Here is a 22,191-nt window from a genome sequence, read left to right as displayed (position 1 = left end):
CTCTGTAATGGATAGAGATAATCAAGAAGGGCAAGAAATTGTCAGACAGGCCACTTCCTGCATGGAATCTTCTCAGGTTTTGGCCTGCCATAGGAGTTCTGTTATACTCACAGACACCATTCAAACAGTTTTAGAAACTTTAGGGTGTTTTCTATCCAAAGCCAATCTATCCAAAGCCAATTATATGAATATTCTAGTTACTGGGCAGGAGTAGTAACCAGATTAAATCGGGTACGTTTTTTATCCAGCCGTGTCAATACTGCCCCCTAGCCCTAACAGGTTAATGTGCACCGTCCCTGTAAAAATAAAATTAACTCCACCTGTAATTCACTTTAATGACTTGATATTTTTCCATGCAATGTTCAATTCACTGGTGTTACTAAACAATCAATATCACGAATCAATAACCAGAATTTATCACAAAACTTTTACGATTCCATTATTCAGACCAGAATCGCTTCCAGCCACATACTCATAGGAAAAAAATATTACCTCTTTTCAAACAGCGTTCTGCCTTTCCTCTATCGCAAGATTTAAAACCAATGTTGCAATTGTATCTCTCTTTCGGCTTCACACTTATGAAATGTCTATGACCTTAAATGTAACATTTAAATCGCCAAACGTACTTTTCAACTTTCTTAGTAACTTCCTTTTTCGTTCCACCCTCTGCTCCTTCCTCGTTATCTCTGTCTCTCTTTTTCTCCTTCTCAGACTTTAGGAATAATTACTGTTGTGACTTTTGATAAGTTATTAGGTCTCACACACATACGAGTTACCTTTAACTGGTCAGTAAACCTATCTCACACGCACATAATTATTTATTTTTTTCCTGCTGATATCCTTCTTCAAACTTTCTCTCTCTCTTTCTTTACACTTGCCTTTTTGCCTTCTTATCCGGGCTTTAGACAGCCATACCCTGGCTACGTCTAACCCTCGACTTACTTTTTCCTTGTCTTGTCTCCACATACCTTATGCATCTTTCTTACCATTAGTCCCAACTTTAACCCATCATTTAAAACATATTTTTCAAACTTAACCACACCCATAGTATATCAGACCAAGTAATAACTCTCCGTTAGAGCCAACATTACCCCACCATTCAAAACATATACTTTACAACCCTAGCCACGCCCGCAGTACGTGCCTTGCCAATAGCCACAATTATTGTCCTATCTAACATATTCCTCCAGTCCTTTTGATGCTTTTTCGTTAATAAATTCAAACAGTTAAATATCACCTTTTATTCTACACCTAAATGAAGCATATAATCTTATCTTCAAACTTCTATTATACTATCATTCTCTTGCCTTTACATTCCTAAGTTACTATTCCTCTTTTATCTCGTCTCCAACCTCACCTCCTTTCCTAAGAATTACTCCGCCGTCTCGCCGGTCACCCAGTATTCTTATCTAAAATTTTCCGACCCCAGTCGTACTCTCGTAGTTACAAACCTCGCCGGCAGCAATTGCTATTTCAATTATTCCCTATATCCCCGGGTCGCACCCTCTAAGTTACGATCCCAGCCGGAGATTTCAGTATTTTCTCCGGTCCTAATCGTGCCCTACAGTGTCACGGATCTTGCCGGTAGAACAATACTCAAGTTACCAAGGTAATAACAACACATTCACCATGGGTTTGCATGTCACAATAATGACTCTATAATATTTCTTATCTACTCATAATAATTCATAATTTGGTTCACTTACATCGAACAGGTGCTTCACAAAATTAATTTGGATAAAGCCAATATGCAGATCTTCAGTTATTATAACAATAGGTGTCTGCTTACCTGTTTTTAGTTGTCATGATGTTTGTGAAACACCCCTCCCACGACAGCGATGTCCAATTGGCTGATCAATACTCAGTGAAGTTCCTCTACCAGAACGTCGGGGTCACCATGTTAAGTTGCGTCAATTCGATCTGGTATCAGAACAAAATAGTCAGCACATAGTAACTTCAGATTTATTTGTACTTTAATTAATGCAAACACTTGAATGGTAAATGGGTGGCTCGTATATACGGGCTCTCTGTAACACCTCGCAGGGCAGACAGAGAACTGGTAATGACATCACATGTTCTTCCTTAAATACTGGACAGACTTAGTTCCCTCTCCATGAGGGCCTGTCATAGTAGAGGCTAGAATATGGTTTAGACTTATTCCAGCCTATCGTTGGTGTGCAGATTGGTCCCAACCTCTAGACGCACTCCTGTTTCCTGGCGTAGCTGTTGTCTCTGGCGGATGTCTCATCTTGTGACTTCACAATGCACAGTTCTCTAAAACCCTTACACCCCCTGCATATACCTTTCACCCATATCCTGTTATTGCTATTATTCTACAGAAAAGCTCTTGCAAAACCCTGTTTTAAAGCATCAGCATTCTGTCCACATGACCCACCATCACATGAGCCACTTCCTCTTAACATATAGCAGTATTCAATTATCTTATAGTTAATAAAGTTATTATTATAGCATCTGTGTTATATTATATAGGTTATGCAAACAAATTGTTATATTATATAGGATATGCACACAAATAGTTGGTCAAACCCTAACAGTATGCTCTCTACTTTCTGGAGGACCGAGTTTTGATATCAGTGGAATTTGAGCATGATAGCTAAGGACATGGAGAAAACACCAGTCTGGATTATATCGTCAAACTAAGGGCAACCATGCATGGCATCAGACAGGAAACGTGTCCAACCATGATGTATACTGGTAAGATGGTCTAGCCATCTACATTTTCAGATATTACACATTTCTAATTTTGACAGGAAGTTGTTTCATTTCAAGTGCACTGTTAGCTAGGTAACGTTAGCTGGCTGGGTCGCTAGCTAACGTTGTGTATGATCTTATTCTTTGTATCTCAGACACATTTGCTTGATTATTTATAACAATATAACCTGGTTGGTTAGCTAACTGCAGATTCATGCAGAGTAGTAACGTCATGAGTTGTGATTATGGTCCATTGTTTTGCTAGCTAGCTACATGTCTTAACAAAAGACTCCACTCTAATTTTGACAAAGTATTTTAATTTTAGGTTAGCATACTGTTAGCTAGCTAGCTGGCTGGCTCGCTAACTAATGTTAAGTCATGCATTGGGATTCATTGTTGAGCTATCTGTCTAGCTGCATTTCTTAATAAAAGACTCTCGTCTTAGTGTGCCAGAGTGCAGAATAACTGATGCATTTTTGAATGCTCAACACCCATTGAATATGTCTGGTGTCAGTAAACGTCTGCAACAAAGCATAATTAAATTGTTGCCAGCAGCACAGTTAGTCACCAACGCTCCGGATAACATGAAAACTGCCTAACAGGCCCTGCTAGGGGGAGTAAAATGGTCGGAGTGGGGTGTTCTCTCGTTATGTGTTTGGAAGTAGCTAGCCAATGTTAGCTAGTTAGCTTGGGTGCTTGACTGTCGTTGTGAGGTCAGAGCTTTCAGAACAACCCTACTTATTGGCCAGAGAGTCCAGTGTGCGCTCTGAAAGCGAATCGCTCTGAATTTACTAACGTACAATCTGACAGCACAGTTGCAGTCACCAACACTCTGGATAACATAACAGCATAACCAGCTTTACTAGTGCGAGTAATGTTCAGTGAGCTGTTCTCTCTCTCTCTCTTAGATGTCTGGAAGTAAACTCAGCAAAAAAAAAAACATCCTCTCACTGTCAACTGCGTTTATTTTTAGCAAACTTAATTAACATGTGTATATATTTGTATGAACATAACAAGATTCAACAACTGAGACATAAACTGAACAAGTTCCACAGACATGTGACTAACAGAAATTTAATAATGTGTCCCTGAACAAAGTGGGGGTCAAAATCAAAAGTAACAGTCAGTATCTGGTGTGGCCACCAGCTGTATTAAGTACTGCAGTGCATCTCCTCCTCATGGACTGCACTAGATTTGCCAGTTCTTGCTGTGAGATGTTACCCCACTATTCCACCAAGGCACCTGCAAGTTATCGGACAACAGGTCCCAGACGTGCTCAATGGGATTCATATCCGGGCTCTTCGCTAGCCATGGCAGAACACTGATATTCCTGTCTTGCAGGAAATCATGCACAGAACGAGCAGTATGGCTGGTGGCATTGTCATGCTGGAGGGTCATGTCAGGATGAGCCTGCAGGAATGGTACCACATGAGGGAGGAGGATGTCTACCTTGCAACGCACAGCGTTGAGATTTCCTGAAATGACAACAAGCTCAGTACGATGATGCTGTGACACACCGCCCCAGACCATGACGGACCCTCCACCTCCAAATCGATCCCGCTCCAGTGCACAGGCCTCGGTGTAATGCTCATTCCTTTGACAATAAATGCGAATCCAACCATCACCCCTGGTGAGACAAAACCGTGACTCGTCAGTGAAGAGCACTTTTTTCCAGTCCTGTCTGGTACAGCGACGGTGGGTTTGTGCCCATAGGCGACGTTGTTGCCGGTGATGTCTGGAGAGGACCTGCCTTACAACAGGCCTACAAGCCCTCAGTCCAGCCTCCCTCAGCCTATTGCAGACAGTCTGAGCACTGATGGAGGGATTGTGCGTTCCTGGTGTAACTCGGGCAGTTGTTGTTGCCATCCTGTACCTGTCCCGCAGATGTGATGTTCGGATGTACCGATCCTGTACATGTGTTGTTACATGTGGTCTGCCACGATCAGCTGTCCATCCTGTCTCCCTGTAGCGCTGTCTTAGGCATCTCACAGTACGGAAATGTCAATGTATTGCCCTGGCCACATCTGCAGTCCTCATGCCTCCTTGCAGCATGCCTAAGGTATGTTCATGTCACGCTCTGATCTGTAAAATAAAAGTTGAAATGAGCACTCAACCCGCTGCGCCTTGGTCTACTACATACGACGACCGTTACAGAACTTCCCACCACCAACGGACCAAGCAGCGGGGTAAGGAGCTTGAAAGGAGTGATTTTGAGTCGTGGACTTGGGAGGAGAATTTAGCCGGAGAGGGACCATGGAGGAAGCCTGGATTGGACCGGGACTGTTATATTAGTACACAGTTGGCATTTAAGCCTGAGAGGCAGCCCCAATAAATATTTTTGGGGGGGCACACGGGTAGTTTGGCTGGGCCAGGGTTAGGCCACAAGCCAACTCTCCATGCTTACCGGAGGCAGCATGTTACTGGTCAGGCCCCGTACTATGGAGTGATGCGCACGGCGTCGAGGCCGAGCATTCACTGGCCGGTGTGCGCGGTGCCAGCGCCCCGCATTTGCCAGGGGGAAGCGGGCATCCAGCCAGTAAGGGTGGTGCCAGTACTGCGCTCGAGACCGCCAGTGCGCCTTCACGGCCCAGTGTATCCTGTTCCCGCTCCTCGCACCAGCCCCGAGGTGCGTGTATCCAGTCTGGCATATACAAAGCCAGCACCATGCACCAGGCCTCCAGTGCGTCAGCCCAGTCCAACTCGTCCTGTTCCTGCTCTTCGCACTAGCCCTGAGGTGCGTGTCTCCAGTCTGGTACCTCCACTACCAGCACCACGCACCAGGCCTCCAGTGCATCAGCCCAGTCCAACTCGTCCTGTTCCTGCTCCTCGCACTAGCCTTGGGGTGCGTATCTCCAGTCTGGTACCTCCACTACCAGCCCGATGCATCAGGCTTTCAGTGCGCAGTCCCTGTCCAGAGCTTCCAACGACAGTACCCCATCCAGAGCTTCCGGCAATAGTGCCTCGTCCAGAGCTTCCGGCAACAGTTCCCCGTCCAGAGTGTCCGGCAAAAGTGCCCCGTCCAGAGTGTCCGGCAACAGTGCCCCGTCCAGAGTGTCCGGCAACAGTGCCCCGTCCAGAGTGTCCGGCGTTATATCCAAATAGCGGCGTTTTGTTCGTGCGTCCCAGACACTATCCGAAATGGTAAATAAGGGTCGTGCGCATGGCGCAATTCGTGACAAAACAATTCTAAATATTCCAATACCGTACCTCGAAGCATGTCAACCTCTGTTTAAAATCAATTTTTATGCAATTTATCTCGTAAAAAAGCGATAATATTCCGACCGGGAATCTCCTTTTCGGCAAACAGAGGAAAAAAACACAAAGACGGGGGCGACCAGTGCACGCGCCTAAGCCCACAGTCCCTTGATCGGCCACTTGAGAAAGGCGATAATGTGTTTCAGCCTGGGGCTGAAATGACGACATTCAGGTTTTTCCCGGGCTCTGAGAGTCTATTGGAGCCGTGGGAAGTGTCACGTTACCGCAGAGATCCTTTGTAATTGAATGAGATGTCAAAGAAAGACAATAAATGGTCAGACAGGCCACTTCCTGTAAAGGAATCTCTCAGATTTTGACCTGCCATTTGAGATCTGTTATACTCACAGACACCATTCAAACAGTTTTAGAAACTTTGGAGTGTTTTCTATCCAAAGCCAATAATTATATGCATATTGTAGTTACTGGGCAGGAGTAATAACCAGATTAAATCGGGTACGTTTTTTATCCAGCCGTGTCAATACTGCCCCCTAGCCCTAACAGGTTAATACTAGCACACAGCTCGGACACCAATGCATAACCCACAAGAGATGCCACCAGAGGTTTCTTCATAGTTCAGAAAAGACTATGGGAGGCACACAGTACTACATAGAGCCATGGTTACACGGAACTCTATTCCACATCAAGTAATTCACACAAGCAGTAAAATCAGATTTGAAAAACAGATAAAATACACCTCATGGAACAGTGAGGACTGTGAAGAGTCACAAACACAGGTACAAACACACATATACACACTATACACACACGTACACCTGGATTGTGTATTGTGGTAAAGTAGTGGCCTGAGGGCACTCGTATTTTTAAATCTGTTGTAAAACGTATTTTAGTGTTTAAATATTATATTATAATGTATATTACCACTTTAATTGTTGCTGGACCCCAGGAAGAGCCTTGGCAGCAGCTAATGGTGATCCATAATAAATACAAATACAAAATATTAAGGAAGGAAGCAATCTCTGCATCAGCTTTTTGGCCCCTGGCATAGAGTTGGATAGAGGCCACATCTTTGCATCTTTACCATGATGGAATGGAAAGGGAAATGGGGATACCTAGTCAGTTGTTCAACTGAATACATTCAACTGAAATGTGTCTTCCGCATTTAACCCACCCCTCTGAATCAGAGAGGTGCGGAGGGCTGCCTTAATCGACATCCTCGTCTTCGGCGCCCGGGGAACAGTGGGTTCTGTAACAGTCAATTTCTTCTTATTTTACTACTTCTATGTGTTTAACGACAGTCGTTAAACAAACTGAATGGGTGCATACAATTGCCGCTGCCCTGTAACAATGGTTAATGCAGTTCTGATGAATAAAAAAGTATACCAGTTTCATTTAAGTTTCAAATAATTGTCAGATGTGCTATATAGATGGCAAAATAGTTGGGAAAAGGTTTTTGATGAACTGACACACAAAATGACACCAGAGTTTTTCAATTGAAATTGTTATAGAAAATTATTGCAACGAATAGATTGTTAAATATATGGGGGATACAACCATCCCAGCTCTGCAGATTTTGCTGTGAAGAGACAGAATTATTAGATCATTTGTTTTGGTACCGTCCATATGTAGCTTGTTTTTGGTCGCAGCTACAGGAATGGATGAAGAATTGAAACATTTACCTGGAGCTAACTCTGCAAATAGCACTGCTGGGTGATTTAAAAAGTCATAGTCAATCTATCAATAATATAATAATCCTCTTAGCAAAAAAATGTATCTTTAATTTACAATCGTTATAAACAATGAGAATAGAAAGGTTAATAACTTTTGTGAAACATCAAAGCACAGTAGGGAAATATATAGCAAATAGACATCAAAACTGGATGAAGGGACAGAAAAAAAGATAACTCTTGTAAAATACAGTGCAGTGGGAAAGTATTCAGACCCATTGACTTCTTCCATATTTTGTTACGTTACAGCCTTATTCTAAAATGTATTTAAAAGAAAATCTCTCTCATCAATCTACACACAATACAACATAATTAGAAAGCAAAAACAGGTTTTTAGATTTTTTGGGAAAATGTTAAACAAATTTGAAATGTAAGTATCATATTTACATAAGTATTCAGACCCTTTACACAGTACTTTGTTGAAGCACCTTTGGCAGTGATTACAGCCGCACATCTTCTTGGGTATGACGCTACAAGCTTGAGACACCTGTATTTGGGGAGTTTCTCCCATTCTCCTCTGCAGATCCTCTCAAGCTCTTTCATGTGTGATGGGGAGTGTCGCAGCACAGCTATTTTCAGGTCTCTACAGAGATGTTCGATCGGATTCAAGCCCGGGCACTGGCTGGGTCACTCAAGGACATTCAGAGACTTGTCCCGAAGCCACTCCTTGGTCATCTAGGCTGTGTGCCCAGGGTCGTTGTCCTGTTGGAAGATGAACATTCACCTCAGTTTGAGGTCTTGGGCGCAGGTTTTCATCAAGTATCTCTCTGTACTTTGCGCCATTCATTTTTCCTTCGATCCTAACTAGTCTCCCAGTCCCTGCCGCTGAAAAACATCCCCACAGCATGATGCTGCCACCACCAAGCTTCACCATACGGATGGGGCCATGTATGATTGGTGGAGTGCTGCAGAGATATTTGTCCTTTTGGAAGGTTCTCCCATCTCCACAGAGGAACTCTGGAGCTCTGTCAGAGTGACCATTGGGTTCTTTGTCACCCTGACCAAGGCCATTCTCCCCCAATTGTTCAGTTTCACCGGGCAGCCAGCTCTAGGAAGAGTCTTGGTGGTTCTAAACTTCTTCCATTTAAGAATGATGGTCGCTCTGGATAAGAGCGTCTGCTAAATGACTAAAATGTAAATGTAAATTTCGAGTCTCATAGCAAAGGGTCTGAATACTTAAGTAAATAAGATATTTCTGTTTTGTATTCTTGATAAATTGCAAATAATTCTAAACCTGTTTTTGATTTGTCATTAAGGGTTATTGTGTGCGGATTGATGAAATTTTCCACAAAATGTGGAAAAAGTCAAGGGGACTGAATAACTTACAAATGCACTGTAGATAACAGTTAACATTTTATTATATATAGAAAACAGACACCATTCGATTATATATAAATAGCAGACTACATTTGACTATATATGGATAACATGCTACATTATATATATTAATAACAGACAAAATTAGACTTAATATGGATAACAGGCTACATTAGACTATATATGGATAACAGGCTACATTAGACTATATATGGACAACAGGCTACATGAGACTAAATATGGATAACATGCTATATTAGACTGTATATGGACAACATGCTACATTATATATATGGATAACAGACAAAATTAGACTATATATGGATAACAGGCTACATTAGACTATATATGGATAACAGGCTACATTAGTCTATATATGGACAACATGCTACATTAGACTATATATAGATGACAGGCTACATTAGAATATATATGGATAACAGGCTACATTAGACTACATATGGATAACATGCTACATTAGACTATATATGGATAACATGCTACATTAGACTATATATAGATGACAGGCTACATTAGACGATATGGATAACAGGCTACATTAGACTATATATGGATAAAATGCTACATTAGACTATATATGGATAACAGGCTACATTAGACTATATATGGACAACATGCTACATTAGACTAAATATGGATAACATGCTACATTAGACTATATATGGATAACATGCTACATTAGACTATATTTAGATGGCAGGCTACATTAGACTATGTATGGATAACAGGCTACATTAGACTATATATGGATAACATGCTACATTAGACTACATATAGATGACAGGCTATATTAGACTATATGGATAACAGGCTACATTAGACTATATACGGGTAAAATGCTACATTATATATATGGATAACAGACAAAATTAGACTATATATGGATAACTGGCTACATTAGACTATATATGGATAACAGGCTACATTAGACTATATATGGATAACAGGCTACATTAGACTATATATGGATAACAGGCTGCATTAGACTATATATGGATAACTGGCTACATTAGATTATATATGGACAACAGGCTACATTAGACTAAATATGGATAACATGCTACATTAGACTATATATAGATGACAGGCTACATTAGACTATATGGATAACAGGCTACATAAGACTACATATAGATGACAGGCTACATTAGACTATATATGGATAACAGGCTACATTAGATTTTATATTGACAACAGGCTATACTAGACTATATATGGATAACAGTCTACATTAGACTATATATGGATAACAGGCTACATTAGACTATATATGGATAACAGGCTACATTAGACTATGTATGGATAACAGGCTACATTAGACTATATATAGATAACAGACAAAATGAGACTATATATGGATAACTGGCTACATTAGATTATACATGGACAACAGGCTACATTAGACTAAATATGGATAACAGGCTACATTAGACTAAATATGGATAACATGCTACATTAGACTATATATGGATAACATGCTACATTAGACTATATATAGATGATGACAGGCTACATTAGAATATATATGGATAACAGGCTACATTAGACTATATATGGATAACATGCTACATTAGACTATATATAGATGACAGGCTATATTAGATTATATGGATAACAGGCTACATTAGACTATATATGGATAAAATGCTACATTATATATATGGATAACAGACAAAATTAGACTATATATGGATAACAGGCTACATTAGACTATATATGGATAGCACGCTACATTAGACTATATATGGATAACAGGCTACATTAGACTATATATGGATAACAGGCTACATTAGACTATATATGGATAACATGCTACATTAGACTATACATGGATAACAGGCTACATTAGACTATATATGGATAGCAGGCTACATTAGACTATTTTATGGATAACATGCTACATTAGACTACACAGTATATGGACAGCAGCAGTCAATACAGCAGGCTATGGTGATGATGATACTGATTCCTCTGCTAACTAATGCTACTACCAGTACTGTACACAAGGGTCAACAGTGTAACAGAAGATGATCAAATCAAATGTTAATGGTTGCATACACATATTTAGCAGATGTTATTGTTGGTGTAGCAAAATGCTTTTTTCTTAGCTCCAACTGCGCAGTAGCATCTAACAATACACAACAATACATACAAACCTATTAGTAAAGTAATGGAATTAAGAAATATTGAAATATTAGGACGAGCAATGTCATTTTCCGGAGTATAAATACATAGAATAGTATGTGTACAGCAAAAGTCCAATAGGATGGACTTGAGTAGACTACAGTACTTACATATGAAATGGCTAAAGCGTGTGTAATTTTTTTTAAGTGACCAGTGATACATTACTAAAGTGACCAGTGTTACATTAAAGTGACCAGTGTTACATTATTAAGGTGACCAGTGTTCCATGTCTATTAACATACGGCAACAGCCTATGTTGCAGGATTGAGTAACCCACCCGGCTAGTGACCGTGACTAAGTTCAGGGCAGGGTACTGGGTGGAGGCCGGCTACTGATGGCTATTTAACAGTCTGATGGCCTGAGATAGAAGCTGTCTTTGAGTCTCTCGGTCCCAGCTTTGATGCACCTGTAATGACCTCGTCTTCTAGATGATAGTGGGGTGAACAGGCCGTTGCTCGAATGGCTGAGGTCTTTGATTATATTTTTCTTCCTGTGACACCAGGTGGTGTAGATGTCCTGAAGGGCATTCAGTGTGCTCCCGGTGATGCGTTGGGCTGATCGCACCCCCCTCTGGAGAGACCTACGGTTGCGGATGGTACAGTAGCCATACCAGGCGGTGATGCAACCCGACAGGATGCTCTCAATGGTGCATCTGTAAAAGTTTGTGAGGGTCTTAGGGGACAAGCCACATTTCTTCAGCCTCCTGAGGTTAAAGAGGACCTGGTGCGCCTTCTTCACAACACTGTCTGTGTGGGTGGACCATTTCAGATTGTCAGTGATGTGTACACCAAGGAATTTGAAGGATTTCACCTTCTCCACTGCAGCCCTATCGATATGGTTTGAGGTGTGCTCCCTCTGCTATATCCTGAAGTCCACGTTTAGCTCCTTCATTTTGTTGACGTTGAGGGAGAGGTTATTTTCCTCGCACCACTCCGCCAGGGCCCTCACCTCTTCCCTGTAGGCTGTTGTGTCATCTGCAAACTTGTTGATTGAGTTGGAGGCATGCGTGGCCACACTAATGGGTGAACAGGGAGCACAGGAGGGGGCTGAGCACGCATCCTTGTGGGCCCCTGTGTTGAGGATCAGCATAGTAGAGGTGTTGTTTCCTACCTTCACCACCTGGGGGCGGCCCATCAGGATGTTCAGGACCCAGTGGAACAGGGCGGTGTTCAGATCCAGGGCCCCGAGCTTAACGATGAGCTTGGAGGGTACTATGGCGTTGAAGGCTGAGCTGCAGTCAATGAACAGCATTCTTACATAGGTATTGCTCTTGTCCAGATGGTATAGGGCAGTGTGCAATGCGATGGCTATTGCATAATCCGTGGATTTATTGGGGCGGTATGCAAATTGCAGTGGGTCCAGGGTGTCGGGTAAGGTTGAGGTGATGTGATCCTTAACTAGCCTCTCAAAGCTCTTCATGATGACAGAAGTGAGTGCTACGGGGCGATTGTCATTTAGTTCAGTTACCTTCGCTTTCTTGGGTACAGGAACAATGATGGACATTTTGAAACAAGTAGGGACAGCAGACTAGGATAGGGAGAGATTGAATACGTCCATAAAGCCAGCTGATCTGCGAATGCTCTGAGGACCCGGCTAGGGATATCGTCTGGGCTGGCAGCCTTGTGAGGGTTAAAATTCTTAAATGTCTTACTCACGTCGGCCACGTAGAACGAGAGCTCATAGTCCTCGGGAGTGGCCCGTGTCGGCGGCACTGAGTTATCCTCAAAGCGGGCGAAGAAGATGTTTAGCTTATCAGGTAGCAAGATGTCGGTGTCCGTGATGTGGCTGGTTATCTCTTTATAATCTGTGATTGCCTAGAGTCCCTGCCACATACGTCACATACAATAGTGGCATGTTGTACTACCACAGACATCAATGTTAATATCCTTAAATGTGTCAATTAGTAGCCAGTCTTGTGTTTCACCATTTTATGTGATTTGTTTCCAGTTTGTTATGTTGTTTTTAGCCAAACATTATTGAGGACATTATTATTAAGATGGTGCCATAATATTGAGATGCCAGTAGGGAGAGGTCTATAACACTGGACACTTTCGTAGGTGAGGAGGAGTGTACATTGAATTGATTAGTAGAATAGAATGAATGATATCATGGAACTGACCACATGTAAATTAAACTTTGACTTGTTACATATAGAACATTCCAAATAGAATAGTGAACAAATAGTTAACATGGTTCTGTATTTAAAGAAGTGTAAGGTCTATCATTTGGAAGTGTATGACCCACTCTTATACACTAACCTCCCCTTTCTGATGTGCTGGTCTGGTCATTATACATGTTAATGTCTTAAAGAGGAAGGATAGTTCTGCATCACCTACCTGTGCCCTGACTACTTTAAATATGTATGAACCACAGTACTCCCATGCACTGTTAGTAAGTTGACTTACAGTACAGACCTCTCCCCTTCACTCTGTAAGTACTCTTGACAAAATCTTGAAATATAGTTTTAAGTTATTTGTATATAGTCATAAGTCATATACTTGAGGGTAATGTATAGGCCCATTTACTTCTTGTTATGTTTTGAGCTGTGTTTTGGTTGTTACATCAGGGCCAGTATTCAATAAGTGTGTCAGTGTAGGAGTGTTGATCCAATCAAATCAAATCAAATGTTATTTGTCACATGCGCCAAATACAACAGCCTTACCGTGAAATGCTTACTTACAAGCCCTTAACCAACAATGCAATTCAAGAAATAGAGTTACATCGGGATGAGATGATTAACCAGGTGGAACACGACATGCTCAGTGTAACGCTGTAGTGTGTGTGTGTGTGTGTGTGTGTGTGAGAGAGAGTCACTTGCTGTTTATCCTCATATCTTGGGGATTGGAGCTATCATTGAACCTGGTGGTCAGTCTTCAGGCTGCTATACAGCTTGACGGACCATAGAGAATTTAACATTTATCCTCCTATATTTGGGGTTCTGAGAATAAAACAGCTTCAGAACAATCAAGGTGGAAAAATGTGTAAACAGTACAGCAGATCTACAGATCTGTTCAGGAAGTGATTGTTGATGATGATGATGATGATGTATGTTGTATTTCACCAGCTAGTGAGTTGTTGTTTATGTTTTTAAGACTGCAGGGTGGGAGACGCAACAATGGCTTTGAGAAAAGCAGGAAGTGTGTTGGTGGTCTTTTTCTGGTCTGTGGCAGGTATGCTCCCTTTCATAACTGTTTTAGTTGCCCTGTGTTTCAATTTACAAACATGTCTAAAAGGTTAAGAGCCATAATGTTATTCTGTTGTTCTGTTTGGCGTGTCTACTTCACTTTATATAGTTGTCTTTCACTCCTCATTGAGAGATGCTTATCTGTGGTTTCCATTCACACTCAACTCAGCAACTATGGCAACAAAATGTGGACACAACCTTCTGTTATTGTGAGCCATTTTGGCTTAATTGTGATACCCTTGTGTTGTGTGACTGTGGGTTTCAGTTGTACTGGGTCAGGATGGCTGGAGTGTGACATACACCCCTCAGAGTATCTGTGCCTTGAAGGGGTCAACAGTTCACCTGACCTGCTCTTACACATATCCCAGTGGTACAGTCACATCAATCTTCTGGTTCACTAAAATGGAGACTGGTGTAAAACCTGAAGATCTATGTCAGGACCCAGAATATGCAGGTCGTCTGGAGTATCATGGGGATAAGGAGAAAGACTGTACCCTGAGAATCAAAGACCTGAGAGAGAGAGACTCATCTACGTACTTGTTCAGATTATTAACAGATCAGGAAGGAGGGACATATACTGGAAGTCCTGGAGTCAAACTGTCTGTCACAGGTATAGTAAAAAATTGCTTTTCTTTTGAATTCCAATTAGTTCTGGACAATTGTTGTGGTGTGTATGTATAGTAGTCTGTATAACATAGTATTTCTTCCATCTTTGTATTAGAGTGATAAGTCAGTGATAAAGGGATTTACAGTGATATTGTTTTTTCTCCAGATCTTCAGGTGAAGGTGACTGGTGGACACCAGGATAAGACACTGACCTGTATCACCACCTGTACTCTGACTGACAACCCCACCTTCATCTGGTACAAGAACGGACAACGTCTAGATGAGCCCACTTCCCAGCAGTACTCTGTCAATAGTTATTATTCAGACAGTTACTCCTGTGCTGTAGAAGGCCATGAGGATCACCACTCTCCTGCAGTGTGTGAGTATGAATGAAACTAGTATTTTATGTAGTATCATATAGAACCAATAAGAATGGTATTACTTTCTCTATCAATATTCTTAACAATATACATTGGAATGATAAACAGTTTTATAGATGTATGTACAGTACATTTATGTCAAAAAATATATATGATTCAAAAATGAAACTGTCTAATACATCTAAAACACTTAGTCTAATTATTGTTTCATGAATTGATCAACTACATTTTGTTTCAGGTGTTCGGGGTGAGAGCTGTTTCAATGTGACTTACACCCATCAGAGTATCTGCGCTTTGAAAGGGTCAACAGTGGACATATCATGCTTTTACACACATCCCAGTTGGCATAACGTCACAGAGGTATCCTGGTTCAGCAAATGGGAGTCTGGTGTAACTAAAGACCTGAGCCAGGACTCAGAGTATACAAGTCGTGTGGAATACCATCGACAAACAGAAAAGGACTCCACCCTGAGAATCACAGACCTGAGAGTGAGTGACTCAACTGAGTACAAGTTCAGATTTACAACTAATGAGGCAAGATGGGGGTACAGCTTCCCTGGAACAACTCTGACTGTCACAGGTAACACTGAATAGCACATTATAAAGTTTTGAAGAGTCACAACGTTAATAATTAACACCAATTATGAACCATGTACTCTTTTTTTGCTCTCCTTTCATCCAGGTCTTCAGGTGAAAGTGACTGGTGGACATCAGAACAAGACACTGACCTGTATCACCACCTGTACTCTGACTGACAACCCCACCTACATCTGGTACAAGAACGGACAACATCTAGATGAGAGCACCTCCCCCCAGTACAAAGACCCAGTCTACAGTAACTATGTAGACAGTTACTCCTGTGCTGTAAAAGGCCATGAGGATCTCCACTCTCCTGCAGTGTGTGAGTGTTTCTTTAATTAACAATGTACAACCTCTGTGTGTTTTGGTTTCACTATGTAATATTAGAACTGTTAGCATTTCTAGAAAGAACTGAGAATACAATCCAGTTGACCTCTTGTTATGTCACTGTGTTTCAGGTGTTCAGGGTCAGATCTGCAAAAGAGTGACTTACACCAAGAGGAGAATCTGTGTCTTGAAGGGGTCAACAGTGGACATATCCTGTACTTATGTTGGTTATGTCACATCATCACTTTGGTTTAGTCCTAAACGGAGTGCTAGTTGGATAAATAAGTTGACACCTGAGGACCTAACCAGAAACCCAGGGTATGCAGGTCGTGTGGAGTACGCTGGAAGAGAGAGTGGAACATACAAAGGTCCCTTCACCCTGAGAATCACAGATCTGAGAGAGGAGGACTCAGCTGAGTATCGCTTCACTTTTAAAACATACAACTTTGAATGGGGTCATAGTTTCCCAGGAACAACTCTGTCTGTCACAGGTAATACTACACTGTATGATACAACTGTATATCATATTGAATTACAGGAGAAAATAAATGAACTATCCTGTTAACACAGAGGTGTATGTGGTATTATACATATTGTTTCAGGTCTGCAGGTGAAGGTGACTCCTGCTGCAGAGGGACAGAAGACACTGACCTGTATCACCACCTGTACTCTGACTGACAACCCCACCTTCATCTGGTACAAGAACGGACAACGTCTAGATGAGCCCACTTCCCAGCAGTACTCTGTCAATAGTTATTATTCAGACAGTTACTCCTGTGCTGTAGAAGGCCATGAGGATCACCACTCTCCTGCAGTGTGTGAGTATGAATGAAACTAGTATTTTATGTAGTATCATATAGAACCAATAAGAATGGTATTACTTTCTCTATCAATATTCTTAACAATATACATTGGAATGATAAACAGTTTTATAGATGTATGTACAGTACATGTATGTCAAAAAATATATATTATTCAAAAATGAAACTGTCTAATACATCTAAAACACTTAGTCTAATTATCGTTTCAGGAATTGATCAACTACATTTTGTTTCAGGTGTTCGGGGTGAGAGCTGTATGAATGTGACTTACACCCATCAGAGTATCTGCGCTTTGAAAGGGTCAACAGTGGACATATCATGCTTTTACACACATCCCAGTTGGCATAACGTCACAGAAGTATCCTGGTTCAACAAATGGGAGTCTGGTGTAACTAAAGACCTGAGCCAGGACTCAGAGTATACAAGTCGTGTGGAATACCATCGACAAACAGAAAAGGACTCCACCATGAGAATCACAGACCTGAGAGTGAGTGACTCAACTGAGTACAAGTTCAGATTTACAACTAATGAGGCAAGATGGGGGTACAGCTTCCCTGGAACAACTCTGACTGTCACAGGTAACACTGCATAGCACATTATAAAGTTTTGAAGAGTCACGAAGTTAATAATTAACACCAATTCTGAACCATGTAGTCTTTTTTTGCTCTCCTTTCATCCAGGTCTTCAGGTGAAGGTGACTGGTGGACATCAGAACAAGACCCTGACCTGTATCACCACCTGTACTCTGACTGACAACCCCACCTACATCTGGTACAAGAATGGACAACATCTAGATGAGAGCACCTCACCCCAGTACAAAGACCCAGTCTCCAGTAACTACGAAGACAGTTACTCCTGTGCTGTAAAAGGCCATGAGGATCTCCACTCTCCTGCAGTGTGTGAGTGTTTCTTTAATTAACAATGTACAACCTCTGTGTGTTTTGGTTTCACTATGTAATATTACAACTGTTAGCCTTTCTAGAAAGAACTGAGAATACAATCCAGTTGACCTCTTGTTATCCTCTATGGGCTAGGCGGGACGAATTCGTCCCACCTACGTAACAGCCACTTGAAGCCTGTGGCGCGATTTTCAAAACCTTAAAAATCCTATTACTTCAATTTCTCAAACATATGACTATTTTACAGCTATTTAAAGACAAGACTCTCGTTAATCTAACCACACTGTCCGATTTCAAAAAGGCTTTGCAACGAAAACAAAACATTAGATTATGTCAGCAGAGTACCAAGCCAGAAATAATCAGACACCCATTTTTCAAGCTAGCATATAATGTCACAAAAACCCAGAAGACAGCTAAATGCAACACTAACCTTTGATGATCTTCATCAGATGACAACCCTAGGACATTATGTTATACAATACATGCATGTTTTGTTCAATCAAGTTCATATTTATATCAAAAAACAGCTTTTTACATTAGCATGTGACGTTCAGAACTAGCATACCCCCCGCAAACTTCCGGGGAATTCGCTAACATTTTACTAAATTACTCACGATAAACGTTCACAAAAAGCATAACAATTATTTTAAGAATTATAGATACAGACCTCCTCTATGCACTCGATATGTCCGATTTTAAAATAGCTTTTTGGTGAAAGCACATTTTGCAATAATCTAAGTACATAGCCCAGGCATCACGGGCTAGCTATTTAGACACCCGGCAAGTTTAGCACTCACCATAATCATATTTACTATTATAAAAGTTTGATTACCTTTTGTTGTCTTCGTCAGAATGCACTCCCAGGACTGCTACTTCAATAACAAATGTTGGTTTGGTCCAAAATAATCCATCGTTATATCCGAATAGCGGCGTTTTGTTCGTGTGTTCCAGACACTGTCCGAAATGGTAAAGAAGGGTCGCGCGCATGGCGCAATTCGTGACAAAAAAATTCTAAATATTCCATTACCGTACTTCGAAGCATGTCAACCGCTGTTTAAAATCAATTTTTATGCCATTTTTCTCGTAGAAAAGCGATAATATTCCGACCGGGAATCTCCTTTTCGGCAAACAGAGGAAAAAATCACAAAGACGGGGGCGGTCAGGTCACGCGCCTAAGCCCAGAGTCCCTTGATCGGCCACTTGAGAAAGGCGATAATGTGTTTCAGCCTGGGGCTGGGATGACGACATTCAGGTTTTTCCCGGGCTCTGAGCGCCTATGGACGACGTTGGAAGTGTCACGTTAGAGCAGAGATCCTTAGTAAAAGATAGAGATGGCAAAGAAGTTCCAGAAATGGTCAGACAGGCCACTTCCTGTAAAGGAATCTCTCAGGTTTTGACCTGCCATTTGAGTTCTGTTATACTCACAGACACCATTCAAACAGTTTTAGAAACTTTAGGGTGTTTTCTATCCATATGTAATAAGTATATGCATATTCTAGTTACTGGGTAGGAGTGGTAACCAGATTAAATCGGGTACGTTTTTTATCCAGCCGTGTCAATACTGCCCCCTAGCCCTAACAGGTTATGTCACTGTGTTTCAGGTGTTCAAGGTCAGAGCTGCAAAAGAGTGACTTACACCAAGAGGAGAATCTGTGTCTTGAAGGGGTCAACAGTGGACATATCCTGTACTTATGTTGGTTATGTCACATCATCACTTTGGTTTAGTCCTAAACGGAATGCTAGTTGGACTAATAAGTTGACACCTGAGGACCTAACCAGAGACCCAGGGTATGCAGGTCGTGTGGAGTACGCTGGAAGAGAGAGTGGAACATACAAAAGTCCCTTCACCCTGAGAATCACAGATCTGGGAGAGGAGGACTCAGCTGAGTATCGCTTCACTTTTAAAACATACAACTTTGAATGGGGTCATAGTTTCCCAGGAACAACTCTGTCTGTCACAGGTAATACTGCAGTGTTTGATACAACTGTATATCATATTGAATTACAGGAGAAAATAAATGAACCATCCTGTTAACACAGAGGTGTATGTGGTTTTATACATATTGTTTCAGGTCTGCAGGTGAAGGTGACTCCTGCTGCAGAGGGACAGAAGACACTGACCTGTAGCACCACCTGTACTCTGACTGACAACCCCACCTACATCTGGTACAAGAACGGACAACATCTAGATGAGCCCACTTCCCAGCAGTACTCTGTCAATAGTTATTATTCAGACAGTTACTCCTGTGCTGTAGAAGGCCATGAGGATCACCACTCTCCTGCAGTGTGTGAGTATGAATGAAATCTAGTATTTTATGTAGTATCATATAGAACAAATAAGAATGGTATTACTTTCTCTATCAATATTCTTAACAATATACATTGGAATGATAAACCGTTTTATAGATGTATGTACAGTACATGTATGTCAAAAAATATATATTATTCAAAAATGAAACTGTCTAATACATCTAAAACACTTAGTCTAATTATTGTTTCATGAATTGATCAACTACATTTTGTTTCAGGTATTCGGGGTGAGAGCTGTTTCAATGTGACTTACACCCATCAGAGTATCTGCGCTTTGAAAGGGTCAACAGTGGACATATCATGCTTTTACACACATCCCAGTTGGCATAACGTCACAGAAGTATCCTGGTTCAACAAATGGGAGTCTGGTGTAACTAAAGACCTGAGCCAGGACTCAGAGTATACAAGTCGTGTGGAATACCATCAACAAACAGAAAAGTACTCCACCCTGAGAATCACAGACCTGAGAGACAGTGACTCAACTGAGTACAAGTTCAGATTTACAACTAATGAGGCAAGATGGGGGTACAGCTTCCCTGGAACAACTCTGACTGTCACAGGTAACACTGCATAGCACATTATAAAGTTTTGAAGAGTCACGAAGTTAATAATTAACACCAGTTCTGAACCATGTACTCTATTTTTGCTCTCTTTTCGTTCAGGTTTTCAGGTGAAGGTGACTGGTGGAAATCAGGATAAGACACTGACCTGTATCACCACCTGTACTCTGACTGACAACCCCACCTACATCTGGTACAAGAACGGACAACATCTAGATGAGAGCACCTCCCCCCAGTACAAAGACCCAGTCTACAGTAACTATGAAGACAGTTACTCCTGTGCTGTAAAAGGCCATGAGGATCTCCACTCTCCTGCAGTGTGTGAGTGTTTCTTTAATTAACAATACTGTTTAAACTGTGTGTGTGTTGGTTTCACTTTGTCATTTGAGAACTTTTAGCATTTCTAGAAAGAACTGAGAATACAATCCAGTTGACCTCTTGTTATGTCACTGTGATTCAGGTGTTCAGGGTCAGAGCTGCAAAAGAGTGACTTACACCAAGAGGAGAATCTGTGTCTTGAAGGGGTCAACAGTGGACATATCCTGTACTTATGTTGGTTATGATACAGTCACATCATCACTTTGGTTTAGTCCTAAACAGAGTGCTAGTTGGACTAATAAGTTGACACCTGAGGACCTAACCAGAAACCCAGGGTATGCAGGTCGTGTGGAGTACGCTGGAAGAGAGAGTGGAACATACAAAGGTCCCTTCACCCTGAGAATCACAGACCTGAGAGAGGAGGACTCAGCTGAGTATCGCTTCACTTTTAAAACATACAACTTTGAATGGGGTCATAGTTTCCCAGGAACAACTCTGTCTGTCACAGGTAATACTGCAGTTTTTGATACAACTGTATATCATATTGAATTACAGGAGAAAATAAATGAACCATCCTGTTAACACAGAGGCGTATGTGGTTTTATACATATTGTTTCAGGTCTGGAGGTGAAGGTGACTCCTGCTGCAGAGGGACAGAAGACACTGACCTGTAGCACCACCTGTACTCTGACTGACAACCCCACCTTCATCTGGTACAAGAACGGACAACGTCTAGATGAGCCCACTTCCCAGCAGTACTCTGTCAATAGTTATTATTCAGACAGTTACTCCTGTGCTGTAGAAGGCCATGAGGATCACCACTCTCCTGCAGTGTGTGAGTATGAATGAAACTAGTATTTTATGTAGTATCATATAGAACAAATAAGAATGGTATTACTTTCTCTATCAATATTCTTAACAATATACATTGGAATGATAAACAGTTTTATAGATGTATGTACAGGACATGTATGTCAAAAAAATATATATTATTCAAAAATGAAACTGTCTAATACATCTAAAACACTTAGTC

The 22,191-nt window shown here is 41.4% G+C and overlaps 1 protein-coding gene across 2 annotated transcripts in view; it reads left to right on the top strand.

Annotated features, from left to right (window-relative positions):
- LOC106590934 (uncharacterized) overlaps positions 1-22,191 on the top strand; it is a 45,004-nt gene that overhangs the window by 3,315 nt on the left and 19,498 nt on the right. For both annotated transcript variants that reach the window (XM_045713388.2, XM_045713387.2), the window contains exons 2-16: positions 14,267-14,344; positions 14,624-14,968; positions 15,131-15,343; positions 15,583-15,924; positions 16,027-16,245; positions 16,382-16,741; positions 16,853-17,068; positions 17,308-17,649; positions 17,752-17,970; positions 19,572-19,931; positions 20,043-20,258; positions 20,499-20,840; positions 20,943-21,161; positions 21,301-21,666; positions 21,778-21,993. In XM_045713388.2, the coding sequence (XP_045569344.1) occupies positions 14,290-14,344; positions 14,624-14,968; positions 15,131-15,343; positions 15,583-15,924; positions 16,027-16,245; positions 16,382-16,741; positions 16,853-17,068; positions 17,308-17,649; positions 17,752-17,970; positions 19,572-19,931; positions 20,043-20,258; positions 20,499-20,840; positions 20,943-21,161; positions 21,301-21,666; positions 21,778-21,993 (4,030 nt within the window). In that variant the 5' untranslated portion in view covers positions 14,267-14,289. The remainder of the gene's footprint in view (positions 1-14,266; positions 14,345-14,623; positions 14,969-15,130; positions 15,344-15,582; positions 15,925-16,026; positions 16,246-16,381; positions 16,742-16,852; positions 17,069-17,307; positions 17,650-17,751; positions 17,971-19,571; positions 19,932-20,042; positions 20,259-20,498; positions 20,841-20,942; positions 21,162-21,300; positions 21,667-21,777; positions 21,994-22,191) is intronic.

This window comes from Salmo salar, chromosome 02, assembly GCF_965601325.2.
Source record: "Salmo salar chromosome 02, fSalSal1, whole genome shotgun sequence".
Taxonomy (NCBI): Eukaryota; Metazoa; Chordata; class Actinopteri; order Salmoniformes; family Salmonidae; genus Salmo; species Salmo salar.
Note: the sequence above shows the minus strand (reverse complement) of the source record. Positions and strands in the feature narration are given on the sequence as shown.